General features: G+C 37.4%; 1 protein-coding gene across 2 annotated transcripts; it reads right to left on the reverse strand.

The window, feature by feature from the left end:
* Nucleotides 1–20,243: 20,243 nt before the first annotated feature.
* Nucleotides 20,244–22,269, reverse strand: LOC140812075 (uncharacterized). Of its 2 annotated transcripts, none has more exons than XR_012113601.1 (2): nt 21,584–22,269; nt 20,244–21,370 (listed from the first exon to the last, which is right to left on the reverse strand). XR_012113601.1 is itself a non-coding variant. In XM_073170269.1 (2 exons), exons 1-2 carry the CDS (start codon nt 21,995–21,997, stop codon nt 20,412–20,414), a joined length of 1,179 nt encoding a protein of 392 aa, XP_073026370.1. In that variant the 5' UTR covers nt 21,998–22,056; the 3' UTR covers nt 20,244–20,411. The 2 variants fall into 2 exon arrangements, 1 of the variants encoding a protein (XP_073026370.1); XM_073170269.1 differs by having other exon boundaries at nt 20,244–21,176; nt 21,584–22,056.
* Nucleotides 22,270–22,375: the final 106 nt, after the last annotated feature.

A 22,375-nucleotide genomic window follows, 5' to 3' on the forward strand; every position in this document is an offset into this window, starting at 1 on the left:
TCTTGGATATGTTCTTCCGCCATGTTTTGTAAAAATAAAGGGTTATTTCGAATGAGTCGACCACTAAGTGTACGTGACCAAATGCTCATGCAAATGCAAATGCAAAAGAAAAAAAAACACACAAAAGCAATAAATATTCAAATAAAAATAAACTATAAACAAAATTAAATAGACTTGAAATTAAATTATACTTCCTCGGCAACGGCGCCAAAAACTTGTTGCGATTTTGATTGTTGCACTCCCAAGAGCAGGTTGTCCACAAGTAATATAGTTTGGTGAGTCCGAATATCGTATCCACAGGGAAGCTAAGGTAATTACAAGTCCACTACAATGTCTTTTTGTTTTGTTTTTGTTTTTGTTTCTTTTTAATTTTAATTGTTTAAATTTTAATTTAAGTAGTTGAGATTAAAGGATCCACTCTTGATATTTTAATAAAGTTAACATTAACGAACAATATTGAAATCCACTTAATAAAATGGTTCCAATATATTAAATAATCATATTTATATTATGTTATAAATTATTATCTCATAAATATATAATATATACCAAAACTTATAAATGTGGTCAAGTATTTATTGTGCTATATATATATTTGTAAACACTAAATCAAGGTTCCCACTTTAAATGGTTGGTAAAACCAAACTAACATTTAAATGGTACCAAGAAAATATTATTATGATATATTTATATATAGTAAATCAAGGAATCCAAGTTAAATGGTTGGTAAAACCAAACTAACATTTAAATGGTTCCAAGAATTTAATATTATAATATATTTATATATAATAACTCAAGGCATCCACTTTAAATGGTTGGTAATACCAAACTAACATTTAAATGGTTCCAAGAATTTAGTGTAACATATAGCAACAATAAATCAAAACTCCCACTTATAAGTAGGGTATAAAAATGCTTAAAGAAATAAATATAACATAAACAATAAATAATGATTAAATAATATAAAACATAGATTCTTACCTTATAATAACCTTATTATCATGCCAAGAGTTTCACCTTATCATCTCAACTTTAGGAAGTTAGCTATTCATTATTCAAAGTGTAAAACTTTGAATATGAAATTAACATGCTAATTATATTTAAATGAGGAAATAAAAGAAAAATATAGAGAGAAATATTATGAACTCAAAGATTTGTTCATAGAATGAGGGATATCCCAATACATTACAATGCACCACTATTTATAGCCAAATTTGGGGAGACAACCACAAATAAAATATTATTTTTTACACATAAGTCTTCATTGGTGTTCCAAGAAATTAATATTATATTACACATCACTTTTGAAAATCTTCTTCTCCGAATTTGCTTCTTCACATAAAATGAAACATGTGGATAATTGAGTTGTCTAGTTGTGGTATTTTTTTCAGAATATTTGACCAAGTAATTTGAGAGATATGGTCAAAATACTAGAGCATGGTAAAACTGCCACTCCTTTGGTAAATTTAATTGTTGTTTAATTTGATCCCACTTGTGAGAGGATTTTTATCTCATGCTTGGCAACAATATTGTAGATCTTATAATCAACTTTCTACAGGTCGAAGAATCATCTTAATCCCATTTGCAACGCCAAGGTTATTCTTGTTTTATCGAACCTGTAAAAAATAGTAAAAACTTATAACTACACAACAACTTATATTTTATACAATTTATTATAAAACATATAATATTTAAACATTTAATAAAACAAAAACTATATATTTATATTATAAAACATTTAATTAATGTACAATTTTTATGTTTATCACATAATATGATAATTAAGGGTTTGAAAAGGGTTTTAAGCCCAGCAAGGTTAAATGTAGGCCCATTAAATCCAAACGCACTCTCGAAAAATATTTCGTATTGAAAAGATTTTGAAAATATTAGCCGAACCATTAAAAAGTCCCCCGATTCGATAAAATTTGCGTACCGTTAAAAATAAAGTCATGGGGTAAAAATACCCAGTAAAATCCCATTATTTGAAAAAATCACTTAAACCACCATATATTAATTTATAAAAATTAATCATGTATTAATAATAATTTTCCTGAAAATTCTCCGGTCTCCGATACTCGTTCGAGTGTGAAATGCGCCTATAACCCTAATACATGAACTTTGAGAATTTCATGAAATAAATCCTATCATGCATGAATTACACATAAAATGCATAAAAATAATTAAACATAAATTAATGAAAGAAACATGCATTTACTGCTTTAAAACAATTTAATAAAATTCCAAAGAAATTTAATACCTTACATGCATAAGGTTTACGTGGACCTTCAGATTTTCGGGACGTTATGATCTACCCCCCTTAAATTGAATTTCGTCCCTGAAATTTGCTTATCCTCGATAAACAAAAAGTTTAGACTTAGTTCTATTATCCCAATAGTTTACGCTTCCGCGGCGCTACTCTGATAAAATAATAAATCTTAAGATGTCTTTATGTTTCCTCGGTCCCGATAAACTCTACCTTCTAAATCCTCGTTTGCGAAACTCGACTTATGACTACCCATGGTGACCTAGTTCTATTCTACTATGACCTCGAATTTGACCTTTCTCACAACTTCTCATGCTAGAAATGGATGTCTAACTCATTGTACTTTACTTTTATTATACAATATCCATAATGTCAATCAACCTATTACACTTGTATTTATGCAGTTCACCCTAAGAAACCTTAGCTCCAAAATTTACTGATCAACTTCTATCTTCGGTAATACATTTAAAAGTTAAATCTTATCTCCACCTCATAATAACATTAGGCTAAGATCCTTGGATCGAATATTTATCTTACGGCACCTGTAATGCCCGAAATTTAATCATTATAATCAAACGTTGATTATTGACATGATTGAGGTTATACGAACTCGAATGAAGAAGCCGGGCGTCGTTGCATTGTTAGCGAAGAATTTGGACAGAACCTGCGGCGCTCGAGCGGTAGAAAAGGACCGCCCGAACGCCAATGCATCGCAAATTGATCTTTGGACAGAACGTGTGGCGCCCGAGCGGTAGAAATTGACCGCTCGAGCGCCAGGGAATTGTAAGATAAGTAACCGGGCAGAAGGTTCGGCGCCCGGGCGGTAATTCTTGACCGCCCGAGCGCCACCTGGAAATCATTAAGTGCACCACTTGCTTTCATGCATGTCATGGATGTATATATATATATATATATATATATATATATACACACACACACACAAGCAAATCCTTCAGAATATTCAGAAGGAAATCGAGAAGTTGGGGAAAGGCTTCGTTCTTGAGTATTGGAAATTAAGTCCCAACGGTATAAATATATATATATTTATCAGAACTGATAATTAAATCCCAACGGTGATTAAGAACATGATTAGCGTCCGGGTCCCACAACACCAAACATACGTAACTTACTATTTACAAGTACATCCCGGATGTAAAATTGTTGCAAATCTTAAACCCCAAGTAAAGTTAATCCATACAATCCAAAATATACAATATCGATCCTTTACCTAGTTAGTAAAACCCTTCTAGCGTCAATCACAAGCTTAAACTATTTTCTTCCCAATTACAATTTAATTGAGACGTAAGACTCTTGGACTTTCCTCCTTGAAACGAACGTCACATTCTTACATATCCTTCTAGCGTCAATCACAAGCTTAAACTATTTTCTTCCGAATTACAATTTAATTGAGACGTAAGACTGTTGGACTTTCCTCCTTGAAACGAACGTCACATTCTTACATATCCTCAATGCTTAATTAGTACTGGCATATAAAACTTAATAAGTTATCCCATGGTAGCCTTAGACTAACTCCAGTAAATCAACTTCACTTATGAACCATTGAGTTCTAGAATCTCCATGTCAAGATTTTAGATTTTTTACTCGATAAAAGCCTTAATATTCGTCTATCGGTAACCTATCTTGACACTCTATTTCCTTTTTGTTTTTATTTCACCTAAAATATTGTATGAACGCCTATCTCATAAATTTGAAATTTAAGCTTACGCAATCCAAGTAGTATTAGATAGTACAACTCCAACACCCATATCCACTTATTCTCAGGTTTTTTAATGACTTTCAAAAATTTCTCAAGACAAGGTGTCTATCTCACCCACAGTTGTCAATAGCGCTTGTAGCGCTCGCTATCGTGTGTATCTGCGATGTGAGTACCATGTATCATTGGTAGGGGACATTGTGATGTCCGAGCATGCAGATAGGTGCTCCTTGTAGAGTGCACTGAACAACACTCTGTAAAGGACTTTCCAAGTGGTTCTCACTTATCGAGTGGAAAGGTCCTAGTTTATGGTTGTACACCATTAGTCCTTATAACCCGGGACAACATTGAGACTCTATGTGCTAGCGTTTCACTTTGACTTGTTTACCGACTCTTATGGGTCATCAGGTGGCAAGGTTGGGTGTTACGGCGAAACATATAGGAGTCGATGCATTGTAGCCGGGGATTCACCGCTTACCTACGGGTATGGATATCCTATGTGTTTTTCATGTATGTGTGGGTTGAAATCTCTGATCAGAGTATGGTGGTAATTATGAAAGGGGTTTCATAGATTACACCATCGATGCAACCACAACATGACACATAGTATCGATTCATAGACAACTCTCGATAAACCAATAGTTGTCGAATCGGTCGGGATATATGAGTTGAAGGGACCGTACTGTACGCTAACCATAATTGAATGGTTCTTGCAGGCACTATCATGTGAAACCTAGGGAATCACGTAAGCGATGCTGCTAGGCGTTTAACGTGATTGGTTGGGTACTATCAGACTTGAGTTCTGACGTTCTTACTATCAAGGAGTTGATAAGTAAGAATGGAGAAATTAGGGTATGCTCGAATAAGGACATGTTTAGTTCGAATCACATGGAGATGTGAACCCACGGCTAGTTGTATCAATGAACCATTGAGGGCCACACAAGTACTAGCTTTGTAAATCCCGATGAGAAGTAAAATAGTTCAATGTGTTGAACGGCTTATAAATGTGTTTATAAACGTAAAGAAAAATAGAAGTATGACTTCTATGAGAGAAATATAAATTTTAATTTATGGAAGTGTTCCTATATTAAAATTTGGCCAAGTGACTAATGTATTTGAAAATTGTGATTTTCATAAACATTATTATGAACTAAATTAAATTAATTCAAGTGTTGAATTAATTAAACACTAGTGGGCCTAGTAGAGTCCAAATAATTAAATTAATTCAAGTGTTGGATTAATTAAATAACATTGGGCCTTGTAGAGCCCAATTGGAAATAATTATTTAACTAGTGGGGTTGAGTAAAATTAAGTAAAGTCTAATTGGACTCAAAAATGTTTAAGACAATTAAAAGTCCATGGGCCTTGCAAAAGGTTGCAAGCCCACTAGGGTTTGCATGCTTGGGAGATCAAAGGGTGGAGAATACTTTTGAATAAAATATTGCATGGCATGCAAGACAACTTTTCACAAAACCAAGAAAATTTCTCCCCCTCTCATTCATTCTCACCTTGGCCGAAATCTTGTCTCCCTTCTCTCTAAAATTTTTCTCTCTTTTGTTCTTCAAGTGTTGGAGAATAAAAGTCTTCTCCTTGAAAAATCTTCTTGTTTTTCTAGTGCAAAACAAGAAAGGATTTACATTGCTAGTGGTGGGCTTAATTTTGGAGGAAGGGAAGCTTGTTGATCTTCATCCATCAAGAGCTTTGTTGTTCACAACAAAGTTGGAGCCATCATCAACCTCAAGGGGTTGATAGGTAATCCTTCTTACATCCTATGTATGGTGTTTGTTTTGTAAATATTGCACACTAACAAGGTGGCCGAATTTCTTGCTTGAAAATGTTAAGTTTTTGACTTCCGTTGCGCTTCCGGCCACCGTAACCGGTCCGCTTTCAAGTGGTATTCGAGCTAAGGTTACGGTTTTTGTGTAATATTTACGTAATATTATGTTGAGATCGATTTCTAACCGCTTGAGAAATATTTTTGCAATATATATTCATCAAGGCCGAAAATTTTACATCAAAACAAAAAAAAAATTTCGGGGGCTGCCCGAGGGCTGCCCGAGAATTTCGGGCAGCAAGGGGCAGCCCGAGGGGCTGCCCGAAAGCTCCAGTTTTTAAAATTAAAAAAAAATTTGTGGCCGGAATCCGGCGACGGAGCTCCGGCGACGGCGATGACGACTAGGGTTTCCAAAAGTGTTTTGGACAATCTTAGTGTTATGGGCCTTGAGTTGTTGGGCCATTAGATGGTCAACATATTTTGTGAAATTTAAATGGGCCAAAGTATTTTTGGTGAAAAGTGAGTTTTGGGCCCTTAAGTTTAAATTTACAATTGTTGCATATATTTTCTCATAAAATAAATAATTGAAGTTGAACTTTAATTATTTATAGTAAATTGTGATTTACAAGAAATTCGATTATAAAATAAATTAATTTGAAAGTAGACAAAGGGGTTTGTATACTTTGTTAATTTAATTTATAATTGTGGCGGTTAGTGATTGGATCAAGATATATAATATTGGATCAATTAATTATTGTGATAATTAATTGATGGTGTATGATATGTGATATTATGCATGAAGGATGATCAAAAGCCCAAGCCCAATTTGCTAGGTGTATGCTAGGATATTTGTGTTGTATGATTGTAATAATTATCAATTTAAAGTGAGCTTGGTTTATGGCCCGTTCCCACCCCCATGAGATGTATCCCTATGTGCCATGGATATTTAATTGTAAATATTAGAATAGTGGAAGATCAAGATTGGAAGATGATGGCCTTGGTGATTATGAAGATCGAAGACATGTAATATTGAATGCTAATGTAATAATATAGTTGCATTGCATCCCATGCATTTACCCTAGGATTGGACCTAGGCCCGTGTTTAGCTCACACGGGCCATTAGTTTTGGGGCGATTGATCATCCTTGTATTGTTTTCTATTTATAATATATGCATGATAGTATGTGTGTTATTATTATTATAATAACAAAGTTGCATGAATCCGGCAAATATACGATCAAACATGGCGACCTTTTAAAATAAAATTAATGATGAGACCTTTCAAAATTAAAAACCCTCATTTTGAATAAGATTCAAAATTAATATCAAGTCCGAAAAGGGGAATTATAAATTTGTTTATAATTTCCTTGTCTTCCATCGACAATGGGTGCATGTTGAACACTACCCGTACTCGGGGCTCGGCTCATATTATTGGGGGAGCTTTGGGTACCGGAAAGCTGTGACATCCATTGACATAATGATGTGAACTACGCGGAACTCCCATGATTTCGGCTCATATTATTGAGGGAACTCATGGCGACCGTCCATTAAGGTTCAATATCGATGGGTTAGGCTTGACACGTAAAGATGAACGACGTCATATTATTGGGTCCTAATCAAACGTGAGACAAAAGTATACGTAGAGGGTTGCACGGCGATGCAATTGGAAACTACCTTTTAGGAATTGTGATTGTCTGATATTATTCGGGATCACAATTCGCTAATTGGACCTTACGTACCTTCTGAGGAAAGTGTTTCCCGTTTTCACTAGAGGGTAATGAAAATGTCAAAACAGTGGGAGCGATAATTTATAAAGTAAAAGTCCAAACTTTATATCTTATTAAATATTTTAAAATAGTCATTAACATTTATCTGTTTTACTTTTCAGTACAAATCTTTGACAATGTCATCAATTCGCAACCCGTTTTCCGTTGTTCTCGAAAAACACGTTCTAACCGGACCTAACTATATCACTTGGCTAAGAAATCTAAAGATTGTCTTGAACTCGGAGAAAATTGCATACACACTGACTGAGTCGCCCCCTGCTGAGGCTCCGACTAGCTGCACTCCTGAGGAATTGCAGACCTACAAGGATTGGTGCGACCATGACTTGAAGGCGAGGTGTTATATGCAGGGCTTCGATGAACGATGAGCTGCAGAGGCGATTCGAGGATGCTAAGAATGCTGCTGACATTCATATGCACCTCAAGGAGCTCTTTGGTGAGCAGACTCGGCCTCTTAGGCATGCCACAGTCAAGGAGCTCATCACTTTACGCATGCGAGATGGGGCTTCGGTCCATGAGCATGGCCTAAAGTTGATTGGGCTCGTGGATAAGCTTGTTGGCATGGATTTGATCTTGCCTTCGGAGTTGACCACCGACGTGTTGCTGTTGTCACTGCCGAGCTCGTTCGATCCTTTTGTGGTGAATTTCAATATGAACAAGCTTGAGCCAAGCCTTGAAGAGTTGGTGAACATGCTTGTGACCTTTGAGTCCACAATCAAAAAGGAGAAGCCGGTTCTTTATGTGGGCTCTTCATCTGGCACGAAGACCGGTCCACCTGGGAAGGGAAAGAAGCGTTCTTTCCAGCGCCCCAAGAAGAGCGTGCCCTTGAAGAGGCAGTCTCCGAGTCCCGTAGTGGCAGCCACACCAGTGAAGGCTGAGAAGACAGTTGACATCTGTCATCACTGCAAGAAGCCTGGACATTGGAGGCGTAACTGCAGGTAATATCTTGCGCAGAAGGGTTCTGGCAAAGGTATGTTCTATATTGAAGTAAATATCTCGATTAACTCTACTTCTTGGGTATTGGATACCGGCTGTGGCTCACATCTCTGTAATGATTTGCAGGTGATGGGAAGAAGTAGAAGGCTCCGAGAGGGTGAGACCTTCTTGAGAATGGGCAATGGAGCAAGAGTTGCTGCCAAGGCCATAGGAGATGTTTGTTTAATTTTGAACAATGATTTTAAGTTTGTATTAAGAGATGTTTTGTTCGTACCAGACTTGATCAAAAACATTATTTCCATTCCTATGCTTGATATTGATGGATTTTCTTGTTTATTTGGCAAAGGTGTTTGCAATATTTACAAGAATGAATGTTTAGTTGGTACCGGAGAACTAGAAAACAATCTCTACACCTTAAAATTGAAAGATATTCCACTTAACAATGTCCAAGCAATAACAACAACGAATAAACGCAAACAAGATACTCTAAATTCGGCACAATTATGGCATGCTCGATTAGGACATATTTCCCTAAGAAGGATGAACAAGTTAGTGGGAGTTGGCATGTTTGATATGTCCGATATTAATGCTCTCACGACTTGTGAATCCTGTCTAAAAGGAAAGATGACCAAAATTCTCTTTAAGGGCCATGTGGAGCGAGCCAAAGGGTTATTGGATTTGATCCATACCAATGTGTGCGGTCCGCTTAGCATCACCACTAAGCATGGACATGCCTACTTCATCACCTATACCGATGACTTTTCGAGGTATGGGTATGTGTATTTGATGAAATACAAGTCTGAAGCCTTTGAAAGGTTCAAAGAATTCAGAAGTGAAGTAGAGAAGCAATTGGGACGAAGCATCAAGACACTTCGATCGGATCGAGGTGGTGAGTACTTGAGTGCCGAGTTCCAAGAGTATCTTAGGGAGAATGGGATTCTCTCGCAGTGGACTCCGCCCGCTACACCGCAGTTGAATGGTGTTTTGGAGCGTCGTAACCGAACTTTGATGGACATGGTTCGGTCTATGATGGGGTTCACGGAGTTGCCGCCATCCTTTTGGGGATATGCGCTTGAAACAGCGGCACTGTTGTTGAACAATGTCCATACAAAGGCAGTTGACAAAACTCCATATGAGATATGGATGGGTAAGCCTCCCAAGTATTCTATCTTAGAATATGGGGGTGTCCTGCTTATGTAAAGCAGACAGTGGGAGATAAATTGGATAGTCGATCCATTTTATGCTACTTTGTGGGATATCCAAGGAATTCAGTTGGATATTACTTCTATCATCCCTAAGAAACAAAGGTGTTTGTTTCTAGGAACGCAACCTTTTTGGAAAAGGAATTTCTATTGGATAGAAAAGGCGAGATGATAGAACTCGAAGAGGTTCGAGAGACACCCACAGTTGTAGAACCCACACCCGAGAAGCCAAGAGAGGAGATACAAGCTCCTAGAAGAACCGAGAGAGTCTCGAGACCACCTATGAGGTATGGTCTGCTTCTTGAAGAGGGCCATGATGAGCCTAACCTTGGATGTGATCCAAGGACCTTCAAGGAAGCGTTATCTGATGCCGATTCATCCAAATGGCTTGAAGCAATGGAATCTGAGATGAATTATATGCATTCGAACCAAGTGTGGAATCTCGTGGATCCACCTGAGGGAATTGTTCCCATAGGGTGTAAATGGATTTACAAGAGGAAACTTGGGGCGGATGGGAAGGTATTGACCTTCAAGGCGCGATTGGTAGCAAAAGGGTATACTCAAAGGCAAGGTGTTGACTATGAGGAAACCTTTTCTCCAGTTGCGATGTTCAAGTCCATTAGGATTTTGCTAGCCATAGCTGCATGGTATGACTATGAGATATGGCAGATGGATGTCAAGATTGCCTTCCTTAATGGGGATATTAAGGAAGAGATTTACATGTCTCAACCTGAAGGGTTTACATCTATCGGAAGTGAGCATATGGTATGCAAACTTCAAAGATCTATTTATGGTCTTAAGCAGGCATCTAGGAGTTGGAACCTTAGATTCGATAGTACAATCAAAGAGTTTGGTTTTACTAAGAATCCTGAGGAACCCTGTGTGTATAAGAAGGTCAGTGGGAGTGCTGTGACATTCCTTGTTCTTTATGTTGATGACATTCTACTCATTGGGAATGATGTAGGAATGTTGCAATCAACTAAGATATGGTTAGCAAGTAAGTTCTCGATGCAGGACTTGGGTGAAGCATCTTTTGTATTGGGAATACAGATCTATAGAGATAGATCAAAAAGATTGTTTGGTCTCACCCAGTCCACATACATTGATACCATCGTGAAGCGGTTCTCGATGGATGAGTCCAAGAGAGGACATCTATCAATGTGTCATGGCGTGTCCCTATCCAAGTCTATGTCTCTCAAGACTGATGCAGAGATAGCGGCGATGACACGAATTCCGTATGCTTCGGCTATTGGTAGCATCATGTATGGGATGATATCTACACGTCCTGACGTGGCATTTGCACTAAGTGTAGTGAGTAGATATCAATCCAACCCTGGTCTTCCACACTGGAAAGCTGTGAAAGACATCCTCAAGTATTTGAGAAGGACCAATAAATTGTTCTTGGTCTATGGGGGTGGAGAACTGAAATTGGAAGGCTATACCGACTCTAGCTTCCAAAGCGATGTTGATGACTCGAAGTCAACCTCCGGATTCATATTCATGCTCAATGGTGGTGTTGTCTCTTGGAAGAGTTCCAAGCAAGACAGTACTGCGGATTCCACCACTGAGGCAGAATACATTGCTGCATCGGCTGCAGCAAAGGAGGCTGTTTGGATTAGCAATTTCGTCCAAGAGTTGGGCGTCATTCCTAATGGAGTTGCTCCTATCCCGGTGATGTGTGACAACACGGGAGCCATAGCTCAGGCGAAGGAGCCAAGGTCTCATCAGAAGTCCAAACACGTATTGAGAAAGTACCACATCCTCAGAGATCGTGGAAAGAGGAGATGTCACGATTGACAAAGTCGGCTCCGCAGATAACGTTGCTGATCCACTAACTAAGCCTTTACCAGGACCATCATTCGAGAAGCATCGCGAATCAATGGGTCTGAAGTATATGGGTAGTTGGCTCTAGTGCAAGTGGGAGATTGTTAGAGTAGGTGCACGTCGAGCCAAATGTTGGCCGACTGTTCATGATGAAACTCTTTGTATAAACGATCTTTATTTTAATAATATTTGAATTTATTAATTTGGCACATCTTTATCTTTATACCCATGCTAGTTGCATAGATAAAGTCCTTGAATATACATATAGTAGAAAGAATATGAGATGCTCATATGATGAGTATCATGAAACTCATATTTGGAATACTGTATATTCTAAACGGTTCCTAGTCGATTCAGCCGCCACTAAGAAGGATAAAGGCCGCTCGAGTTAGAGACTAGTATCTGCGATGTGAGTACCATGTTTCATTGGTAGGGGACATTGTGATGTCCGAGCATGCAGATAGGTGCTCCTTGTAGAGTGCACTGAACAACCCTCTGTAAAGGACTTTCCAAGTGGTTCTCACTTATCGAGTGGAAAGGTCCTAGTTTATGGTTGTACACCATTAGTCCTTATAACCCGGGACAACATTGAGACTCTATGTGCTAGCGTTTCACTTTGACTTGTTTACCGACTCTTATGGGTCATTTGACTTGTTTACTGACTCTTATGGGTCATCAGGTGGCAAGGTTGGGTGTTACGGCGAAACATATAGGAGTCGATGCATTGTAGTCGGGGATTCACCGCTTACCTACGGGTATGGATATCCTATGTGTTTTTCATGTATGTGTGGGTTGAAATCTCTGATCAGAGTATGGTGATAATTATGAAAGGGGTTTCATAGATTACACCATCGATGCAACCACAACATGACACATAGTATCGATTCATAGACAACTCTCGATAAACCAATAGTTGTCGAATCGGTCGGGATATATGAGTTGAAGGGACCGTACTGTACGCTAACCATAATTGAATGGTTCTTGCAGGCACTATCATGTGAAACCTAGGGAATCACGTAAGCGATGCTGCTAGGCGTTTAACGTGATTGGTTGGGTACTATCAGACTTGAGTTCTGACGTTCTTACTATCAAGGAGTTGATAAGTAAGAATGAAGCAATTAGGGTATGCTCGAATAAGGACATGTTTAGTCCGAATCACATGGAGATGTGAACCCACGGCTAGTTGTATCAATGAACCATTGAGGGCCACACAAGTACTAGCTTTGTAAATCCAGATGAGAAGTAAAATAGTTCAATGTGTTGAACGGCTTATAAATTTGTTTATAAGCGTAAAGAAAAATAGAAGTATGACTTCTATGAGAGAAATATAAATTTTAATTTATGGAAGTGTTCCTAAATTAAAATTTGGCCAAGTGACTAATGTATTTGAAAATTGTGATTTTCATAAACATTATTATGGACTAAATTAAATTAATTCAAGTGTTGAATTAATTAAACACTAGTGGGCCTAGTAGAGTCCAAATAATTAAATTAATTCAAGTGTTGGATTAATTAAATAACATTGGGCCTTGTAGAGCCCAATTGGAAATAATTATTTAACTAGTGGGCTTGAGTAAAATTAAGTAAAGTCTAATTGGGCTTAAAAATGTTTGAGACAATTAAAAGTCCATGGGCCTTGCAAAAGGTTGCAAGCCCACTAGGGTTTGCATGCTTGGGAGATCAAAGGGTGGAGAATACTTTTGAATAAAATATTGCATGGCATGCAAGACAACTTTTCACAAAACCAAGAAAATTTCTCCCCCTCTCATTCATTCTCACCTTGGCCGAAATCTTGTCTCCCTTCTCTCTAAAATTTCTCTCTCTTTTGTTCTTCAAGTATTGGAGAATAAAAGTCTTCTCCTTGAAAAATCTTCTTGTTTTTCTAGTGCAAAACAAGAAGGGATTTACATTGCTAGTGGTGGGCTTAATTTTGGAGGAAGGGAAGCTTGTAGATCTTCATCCATCAATAGCTTTGTTGTTCACAACAAAGTTGGAGCCATCATCAACCTCAAGGGGTTGATAGGTAATCCTTCTTACATCCTATGTATGGTGTTTGTTTTGTAAATATTGCACACTAACAAGGTGGCCGAATTTCTTGCTTGAAAATGTTAAATTTTTTACTTCCGTTGCGCTTTCGGCCACCGTAACCGGTCCGCTTTCAAAGGCCAATAGAAACATCTACCACACATAATTTTATAGATGATGATTAATTTGACTTTGATGAAGAAAGTGAAAAAGAATGACGCCGAACGTTATGCAATTTCAAATGAAGAAGATGGTCTCGATCTTGATGAAGATGAAGAAGATGAAGATGAATTTTAAATTATGTTTTTCTACTTTTAAAATTGAGGTTTTATATGCTTTAAACTTATATATTTGTTATTTAAGAATGAAAGATTGAATTGATGTTAGTATATGCTATATATTATATATTTATATGTTTGTGGCGCTTTACTTTCAAATAGCCCTCGCTGTGCGCTTCGCTATGCGCTATAGCCACGGGCAACCTCTGCGCTACGGGGCACTACGCGCGATTGACAACTATGATCTCACCTCTTACATGCGTCTATCAAAAACCTAACTATCAATCATACCCAACTTTCTAGAAAAATTAAATTCCAAAAAAGGTATAATCTTAACTGTTAAGATCCTGACTTAAGCTTATGACACATCAAACTTAAGTTCCAAAAATTTACTAATTCAATGTCTATTCTTATAACTTAACTGACCGATCAACTTTACCTTAAATTGTCATCACTCTAAATTCTTAATTTGCCACAGTATTAATTTACTTGCGCTTAAACTTCCAAGCCCAATGTTGATTTATCCTACGAAGCCCTTGATTATCATTCCTTATAACCTTATAACTCAGACGATTCAAAGTTCTAAATATTCCTTCAAGCCTAAATCATCGAAAATCCATATCCTTTAAACCATTGCTTCTCACTTACCGCTAAACAAGTCCCCAAATTTCTTAAAAATTGCAGAATTAGTTCTTACTTTCCTCGAATATTATCCGATTTGTCCTTAATCTCGAGAATCCAACAATTACACATAAGTTCTTGGCGTTTCTAATCCCATTTTATAGGTTTCTCGTAACACAAATTTTAGAAATTTTAAGATTATTAAACTCGAGATCAATTCCCATAACCTCAAAAAATTGCTTATTTAACCCAAGTGTTCCTCAAAAGTTCGAATTTAATCCTCAAAAATTTTGAGATTGGCAATTTGGCCCTTAAAGTTCTCGAAAATTACATTTTTGGCCCTACAACTCTTCGAAATTTGCAATTTTGTCCACATAAAATTTTCGACTTGACCTCATTAAACATTAAAATTCTCAAAACTCAAATTTTAGTCCCAAAGTTTGGTAAATTCGAAATAGTCCCTTAGAATTTTATTGTTGCACTTAGGTCCTCAAATTATTGGATAATACAGTTAGGCCCTTAAAATTCTCAGTCCATGCAATTCAATCCTTAGGTTCCACTAGGTAGAGCATTCATCCTTAATAAATTCTACTTTTTTTTGTACTTCCAAAGATCGTCGTAGTTTTCGAATCATTAATGCTTACATGGAATCCTAAAAAATTAATTCAACTAGCAACCACGAATCATAAGTAATTTCTTAGAAATTCTACAAGTCCCAAAAGCATTCATAATCTTCATGACTAACTTATCATCCAAATAGTATAACATCAGTACTTAATAACCAAAAATAAAAATCAACATAAACAAATAATTTCCAACCTTTCTTAATACTCAATAGCAAAATTCTTATTCATGTCCAATTCCCCCACAAAGCCAGCATACATGAAAATAATATAATTTCTCAATTCATGTCGCAATATCCATAAAAATTTTCAAACATCTAATCTCAAAACATACTGAGAGATAAACATGTACTGTAAAGCGTATATCATGTAAACATGCAGGTGATAGCATTAAAAACATTTAAAACCTTTAAACTTACGGACTTGAGGCTTGAAGACTGAGCGACAGAAGCTAGCGGTGGCACAACTCTATACAGGACCCTTGTTCTGATACCAACTGAAACGTCTACTCATTTTATAAGTGCGGAAATTTTTTTTTATTTTTAAAAGCTTGTAGTTTTGAAATAACATTTAAAAATGATCGTAAATATTTGACAATAAAAATAGCGTCTTTTAAAATTAACCAAACTCATCCATAATCATACGAAAATATAAACTCATAAAAATATTAAAATCATCCACGTATGAAAATATTCATCTCCTTTCGATCTCATAAATCGTAATGTGGAAAACATGTGGTCCTCGGGTCGTGTCACCACACCAGGTCTGCCTACTCAGAGTTCAGCACCTCCAGTCTCCTCATCATTAAACTCACCTGCATCACACATGCCTAGTGAGTCTAAAGACTCAACACACATGAACTGTTAATAGCAAATACATATACATAGCACACAGCAGTGAAAAATACCATACTCAACATACCTTTCATGAACTTTAAAAACATAACATAAACGTGTAGTGTAAAATCATGACGTGTCAAAACAGCTCATCATTAATCATCATTCATCATTCGTCGTTTATCATTCATCGGTCATCATTCATCATCATTCATAATTTATCATTCATCATTTATCATTGGTGAATTCAGTTTATTAGAGGTGACTATCGTAAATCATCATCATTTACGATGGATCTATCATACATAGAACCGCGGTACCTGGCGGCTGTCGGACATCAGTGACAGGATCACCCATCTACTGTACCTAGGCCTCATCATCAGCATTTACATAGACGTCTTAAACATTTACATATACTTCGATAGCCACAGCTAATTCCCGTCATTCAAAACATTATCATTTTCATCAGTTATAAAAATTAATGCACAAATGCAGTTTTTTTTTTTAAATTCAAGCATGCAACGTATAAACTCATAAAATCTTAAAACTCGTGAATCATGATGAATGAACATTTAAAATATCATAAATTTGTTCTCAGGGCGCTGCCAGAACCAAAATCTCACCCCGGGTGCAAAATGACCATTTTGCCCTTGGAAACCCAAAATTATCATTTCAACCCCGGACCTCTAAAATTGATCTGAAGCTTACCAAACTCCTTAAAATGTCCCAAAACATATTTAAAAACATTTCTAGATGTAGACTCGAGCCAAATTCACAGCTTAACCGATTTGTTTTAAAACATAGATCGGGGTCCCGGTTTTAATCCGAATCGACTAAAAATTTAATCAAATCTTTCCCACCTTTTTTTTTGCATATCTTAAATACACTATACGACTCCTAATACTTTATTATCATACCCAAAACTCTCGACTACCAATCCAGAAGAAACACAAAGCTCTCGGTCACCCTCATTTTGTGCAAATCAACAACCTACTCATGGCTCCTAACTTTTGAACTTTCGGTCCTCCATTAAGCCACCACCTGTCCAGCCTTAATACTCACCATTAGGACCATAATGACCCCTCTAAACTAAGCCAAACCAATTCACAAAGCCCGCTGCACCAACCACTTACAGTAGCCAACCGAAAGCTAACATATCCACCTCCATTCACGTTGTACATCCATGCGTCGCTTCTCCTTCGACCAACCACCCATGACTCATCTCTACCCCCTTACTAGACTTTACAAGGTCTGAAACTCAGCTTGGTTCGTACCCATGTCGAGCAAAAACCAAGACACCACCTCTCGATCTCTCCTCCTACAGCAACATCGAACCATTTTCACTCCGAGGCTCAATCGTGACACCACCACTATACTCTGGACAGCCCATAGCTGCAGCGCCTTGCGCCTCTATACAGAAAATGTGAGTGATAATACAAGAAAAGCATTGCATGAGCAAAAAAAACCGAAAATCCTTAATGCTATTGGTTGGATCGAAAGTTTTGCTATAAGTTTAACACACAGCAGCAAGTATTTAGCGTATGAGTTGCAAAAACGAGAGTACAATGCGTGCCTTGAGATGATTGGAGAACAAGGATGATGCAAGGTGACCCAGATAGTTTTTCTTTGCCAAAACCAGCCAAAAGAACGTGGCCTTCAGCTGGGATATCTCTGAAACCGAGGGGAACAAACGCTGAATGGGGATGTCGGCTGTTGGGATGGGATTAGGTTTAGGTTAAGGGTTAGTATATATAATAATTAAATGGTAAAATAATAATTAATGGGCCTAATATGATAATTGAGGGGTTGAAAAGGATTTTAAGCCCAGCTAGCTTAAATGTAGGCCCATTAAATCCAAACGCACTCTCGAAAAATATTTCGTGTTGAAAAGATTTTGAAAATATTAGCCGAACCATTAAAAAGTTCCCCGATTCGATAAAATTTGCATACTGTTAAAAATAAAGTCATACGGGTAAAAATACCTAGTAAAATCCCATTATTTTAAAAAATCACTTAAACCACCATATATTAATTTATAAAAATTAATCATGTATTAATAATAATTTTCCTGAAAATTCTTCGGTCTCTGATCCTCATTCGAGCGTGAAATGCGCCTATAACCCTAATACATGAACTTTGAGAATGTCATGAAATAAATCCTATCATGCATGAATTACGCATAAAATGCATAAAAATAATTAAACATAAATTAATGAAAGAAACATGCATTTACTGCTTTAAAACAATTTAATAAAATTCCAAAGAAATTTAATAACTTACATGCATGTGGTTTACGTGGACTTTCAGATTTTCGGGACGTTACAATGTTGCTGCCGATGTTGCCCACATTCTGGATAACACGGACCTTGCTGACTATGATTTCAACACAGCCTTCAGTGACAAGTTTTACGCTGAAGCGGCTGATGCTCAGTGGCACTTGTATGCAAATCGAGAGTTCCTGTAAGAGAAGAATATTGATGAAGATGGCTTTGACAGACAGAACTTGAGTGCATTCCTCAAGCAAGCCCATCTTTTCTCAACTGCGTCAGCTGTCACACCCTTCTCCCGAAAACCCATGCTCGAGTTTTATGCTAACTTATCTCCAGGCGTGGACGATGAGCGATGGAAAATTTCGGGAAAGTCTTTTTTAGTAACAGACTTTATGAGTTTAGTGCTACTGCAATAAACTCTCATTACCAGACCCCAACAGAAAATGTTGATGGAATTGCCCCAGACATTCATCTAGTCACCTCCACACTCACCGAGGGCATTATTACTCGCTTCTCGATCCATCCACAGAAGCTATCAGCTGCCAATCTGACATCGCCATTCAAAATTGGACACCTTCCACAAACACCACCATAGTCACCAGACACCAAGCCATGGTTCTGTACTCCATAGGGACAAATGGAGTGTTTAATTTTGGGTCTTCAACACGGTACGTCAGTATGCGACAGGAGGTCTCAAGGCATCTAAGCTCCCTTTTCCCAGTTTAATCTACGAGATGCTGGTATCCCAAGGCTTTGTTTGCGATGTTAGCGAGCCACTGTCTACCATTGGTGAATCATTCAAAATTGATCCTGCTTTCTTTAAAGGCAACCAGAAAATTGATCTCCCATGGACTGAGCCTCACACCACTGCCCCCGTCTCTGAAATCTCTCAACGCTCCACTCCTACTCCACATGCCACTGGATTCTTCAAGCTCACTACGGCTGCGATCCAAATCCAAATTGATCAAGCCCTTACTAAGATCACTCAGGCAAAGGCTGATATCACATAACTATGAGGATCTTGTAGCCAACTACAGGCTACTTTGGATATAGGGGTCTTTTCTGAACAAAAAGGGGGAGATGGAGATGATCAAACTCAAGTAGATGGTCCATCTAGGACCAAGGAAACCGACGACGAAGAGGGGATAGACAAAGAGGATGGGAACTAATTTTTTTTTAATACTAATTGTTTATTTGATAGTTTGCTGTTTTGATTTTTCTCTGTTTAGTTTGGTATGTTTATTTTTACTCTGCTCAGATGTATTTGCTCAAATTGTTGTGTTAATAAAATAGTGCAGGTGTTATCTCAAGTGTTGTCAACATTTCTAACAACACCCGTGCTAACATTATCTTATTCAGGGGGAGGTAAATTTTCTAGCTCAGGGGGAGATGTCGAGAGCTTTCAAGGATAAATGTGTTTCATCTCATTTTGTCCAGAAAGACAAAAAAGGGAGATTGAAGAGAAATATTATTTTCTTTATTTAATTGATATAATTTCTTATCTTATATAATCTCCCTAATATTATCTTTCCTTGTTGATTTGATTGTGTAAAATATTTAATGAAATTTTGTCTTTCTAGATAATGAGATAAGTATGATAGCATTATCATGATATGATATAATGTTTAAAAAGAGGAGTTTATTTACTAATCAAATTTTAACCTTCCTTATCTTATAGATTTGATTGTGAGAAATTTGATAAATAAGAAAAGGGAGGATAGTCAGATATGATGATCGATCAATCATATACTCATACACATGCTTTGTGGAATTTCAGAAGAAAACATTCTTCAAGAGACGTGAAGTTTTAAAGAGTGCAGATATCGCTGGTTGTATTGAATGTTGGAAACATCTACAGACAATATCCGTGACGAAGTTGGCTGGAGATCGTTTTGTTGATTTAGTTTTTGGCTCACGTTTTTGTTTGCTTTCTTGACTACGTTTATTCTGGTTATCTATTTTTAGAAAACGTTTATTTTCTCAACGTGTTGAGGAAATTGATTTTTGTGAAAATCACTAGCGATAGATTTGTGTAAACATTTTGGTTTACTAGTGATTTATTTTTGTCCTGAGGCATCGCGCAAGTATTTAGACTTATGCAAATTTAATCTTGTCCATCTGTTTATTTAAAGTGAATTTGTGTTACAATCTTTAATATTCCGATGCATATTGGCCCAAATGTTGTAACATTTGGCACAAGAGTTAATTATGATAAAACACATATTTACATCTTATACTAATAATTCTTACAGATATTTGCGATCACAATACGAAAGAACAAGAAAACAGGGTAGGAGTGTTGCTTGTGGCGTCAACAACAGGAGTGGAAGGTACATTGGGCCCTGGTGGAATGTAAGGATGCTTAGCCACTTCAGGACCTTTTGTCTTTCGTCTCTTTGCTGGTGGAAGCTTAGGGGCACGTCGTCTTTTGTGGTTCTGTGCACAAATGGGGGATGCATCTCGCTTCTCAATGCAGCTGAGAACACGGCGAAGCATCTTCTCCAGCTCTACAAACCTCCTTTCCATGAAAGTCTGTAATTCTGTAACCTTCCCCAAGGTAGAATCCAGTGTTGCTGACGTTCTTGGCTCGATATTTAACTCCACAGATTTTTTCATGCCTTTCCCTTTATGTAGGGAAGAGGATTGTTCTTCATGAATGTGCTCATGCGTTTGGGGTGGAGTTTTCTCCTGATAAATTTCCCTGCAATAATCTGTCTTTCTCTGTGACATCAAAGCTGCAATGCGGGATGCCGAAGGGTTGACCAAGGAATAGATTAACTGATCATGGTTTTCCTTGGTTGCCGTCGATGAACTAACCCCCACTGACTTGTTAACAGTTGTTACTTTTTTCTTGTGTTTTGGGGGATGCTTCTTCTTCCACTTGATTGATTTCCGCTGGTACAACTTCCTTGGACGATACTTTTTCTTCCACTTACTTGATTTCCCACGAGGAAGTTTTATGTTATCTTCCTCTTCTTGTGTTCCATACGTACTTCCAATGCTAGGAAGACATTCATATGCAAGTATCTACATCGATACACACAAAAACCGGGCTCTCGTAAAAAATATATCGATTCTTAGATAGTTAACAAATGCATGCAGAAGCAAAATATAAATTTTACTTACCTGCCGCTGGTGAACAAAGTCAATTAAGTCGAAGCTATCTCTTCGTAAACAACTAGTTGTTTCTCGTCGTCGCTTCGCGCAAGTTTCTATAAATGCTGGCCAAATACTATGCGTGAAAGATTTTTCGATCTTATGGCTACAAATATATTTCCTTAGAGCTAGGAACGAAAGCTATCTGTTTCAGATCCTCTATTTATGACCCTCTTCCTACAGGTTTTCTAGGTGATCGCGTCAACAATTGCAAACACCAATTCCGAGCATGATTTTATCGATATTCATCATGTTTATGAACTCATTTTCAAAAGTACCTTTCTCGTAGTCTCCTTGAGATCCTCCGACCCTTGAAACGAGGCCATCTCATCCAATAAGTTAGTCACCTCGCCAGCCAAATCTATGGCACTGCGAAGCCACTGCGTCTCCCCCGCGTCATCTTTGATCTGTGCTTGAATAGACGACAACCTTTGGCTCCAATTCTTGAGCTTCACGTGAATCCTATCGCAATGGGCGAACACGAATATCAGACCTGAGAACAACTTATCAAAGACCACCTGAAAAAGTGCAGAAAGAAGAAGATCTTTCACTGGCATTTTCTTGTGATCGGTGGATGAAGAATAAAGGAAATTAGCTCTCTTCATATAACAGCGTAAACAGCAAGATTTGCTGAAGAAAGGGATGATGTCAGCAGGATATTTGCATGGTGTGATAAATCGAAATGGGTTCATAGAGTATATCCATTTTAAACTAGTAAAGTATCACCAAAGTCTACCCACTAAATTTCCATTTCTAAATACATGTATATTCACATCTTGTGAAACTTACTGAAACTTTCCTCCATTATTTGTAATTTCTTGGATTTGTGCAGCCTTTTCTACTTGAAACTTTCGTGGCTGTTGCGTATTGGTTCCAGGACGGCAGGCCTGATGTAAACATTGGATTTTTACAAGGTAACTTAACGACAAATTGCGTGGACGTTGGCTATGATAAGTCTTTTAAACTCCAAAATATATTCGGACTTGCGTGTCCTGTGAAAAATTAGATATAAATATTACATTAACACGGATATTGTGATAAGATCCAGCTCGGAAATGACAAAATTTAGT

Source organism: Primulina eburnea, chromosome 14 (genome assembly GCF_022965805.1).
Source record: "Primulina eburnea isolate SZY01 chromosome 14, ASM2296580v1, whole genome shotgun sequence".
NCBI lineage: Eukaryota > Viridiplantae > Streptophyta > Magnoliopsida > Lamiales > Gesneriaceae > Primulina > Primulina eburnea.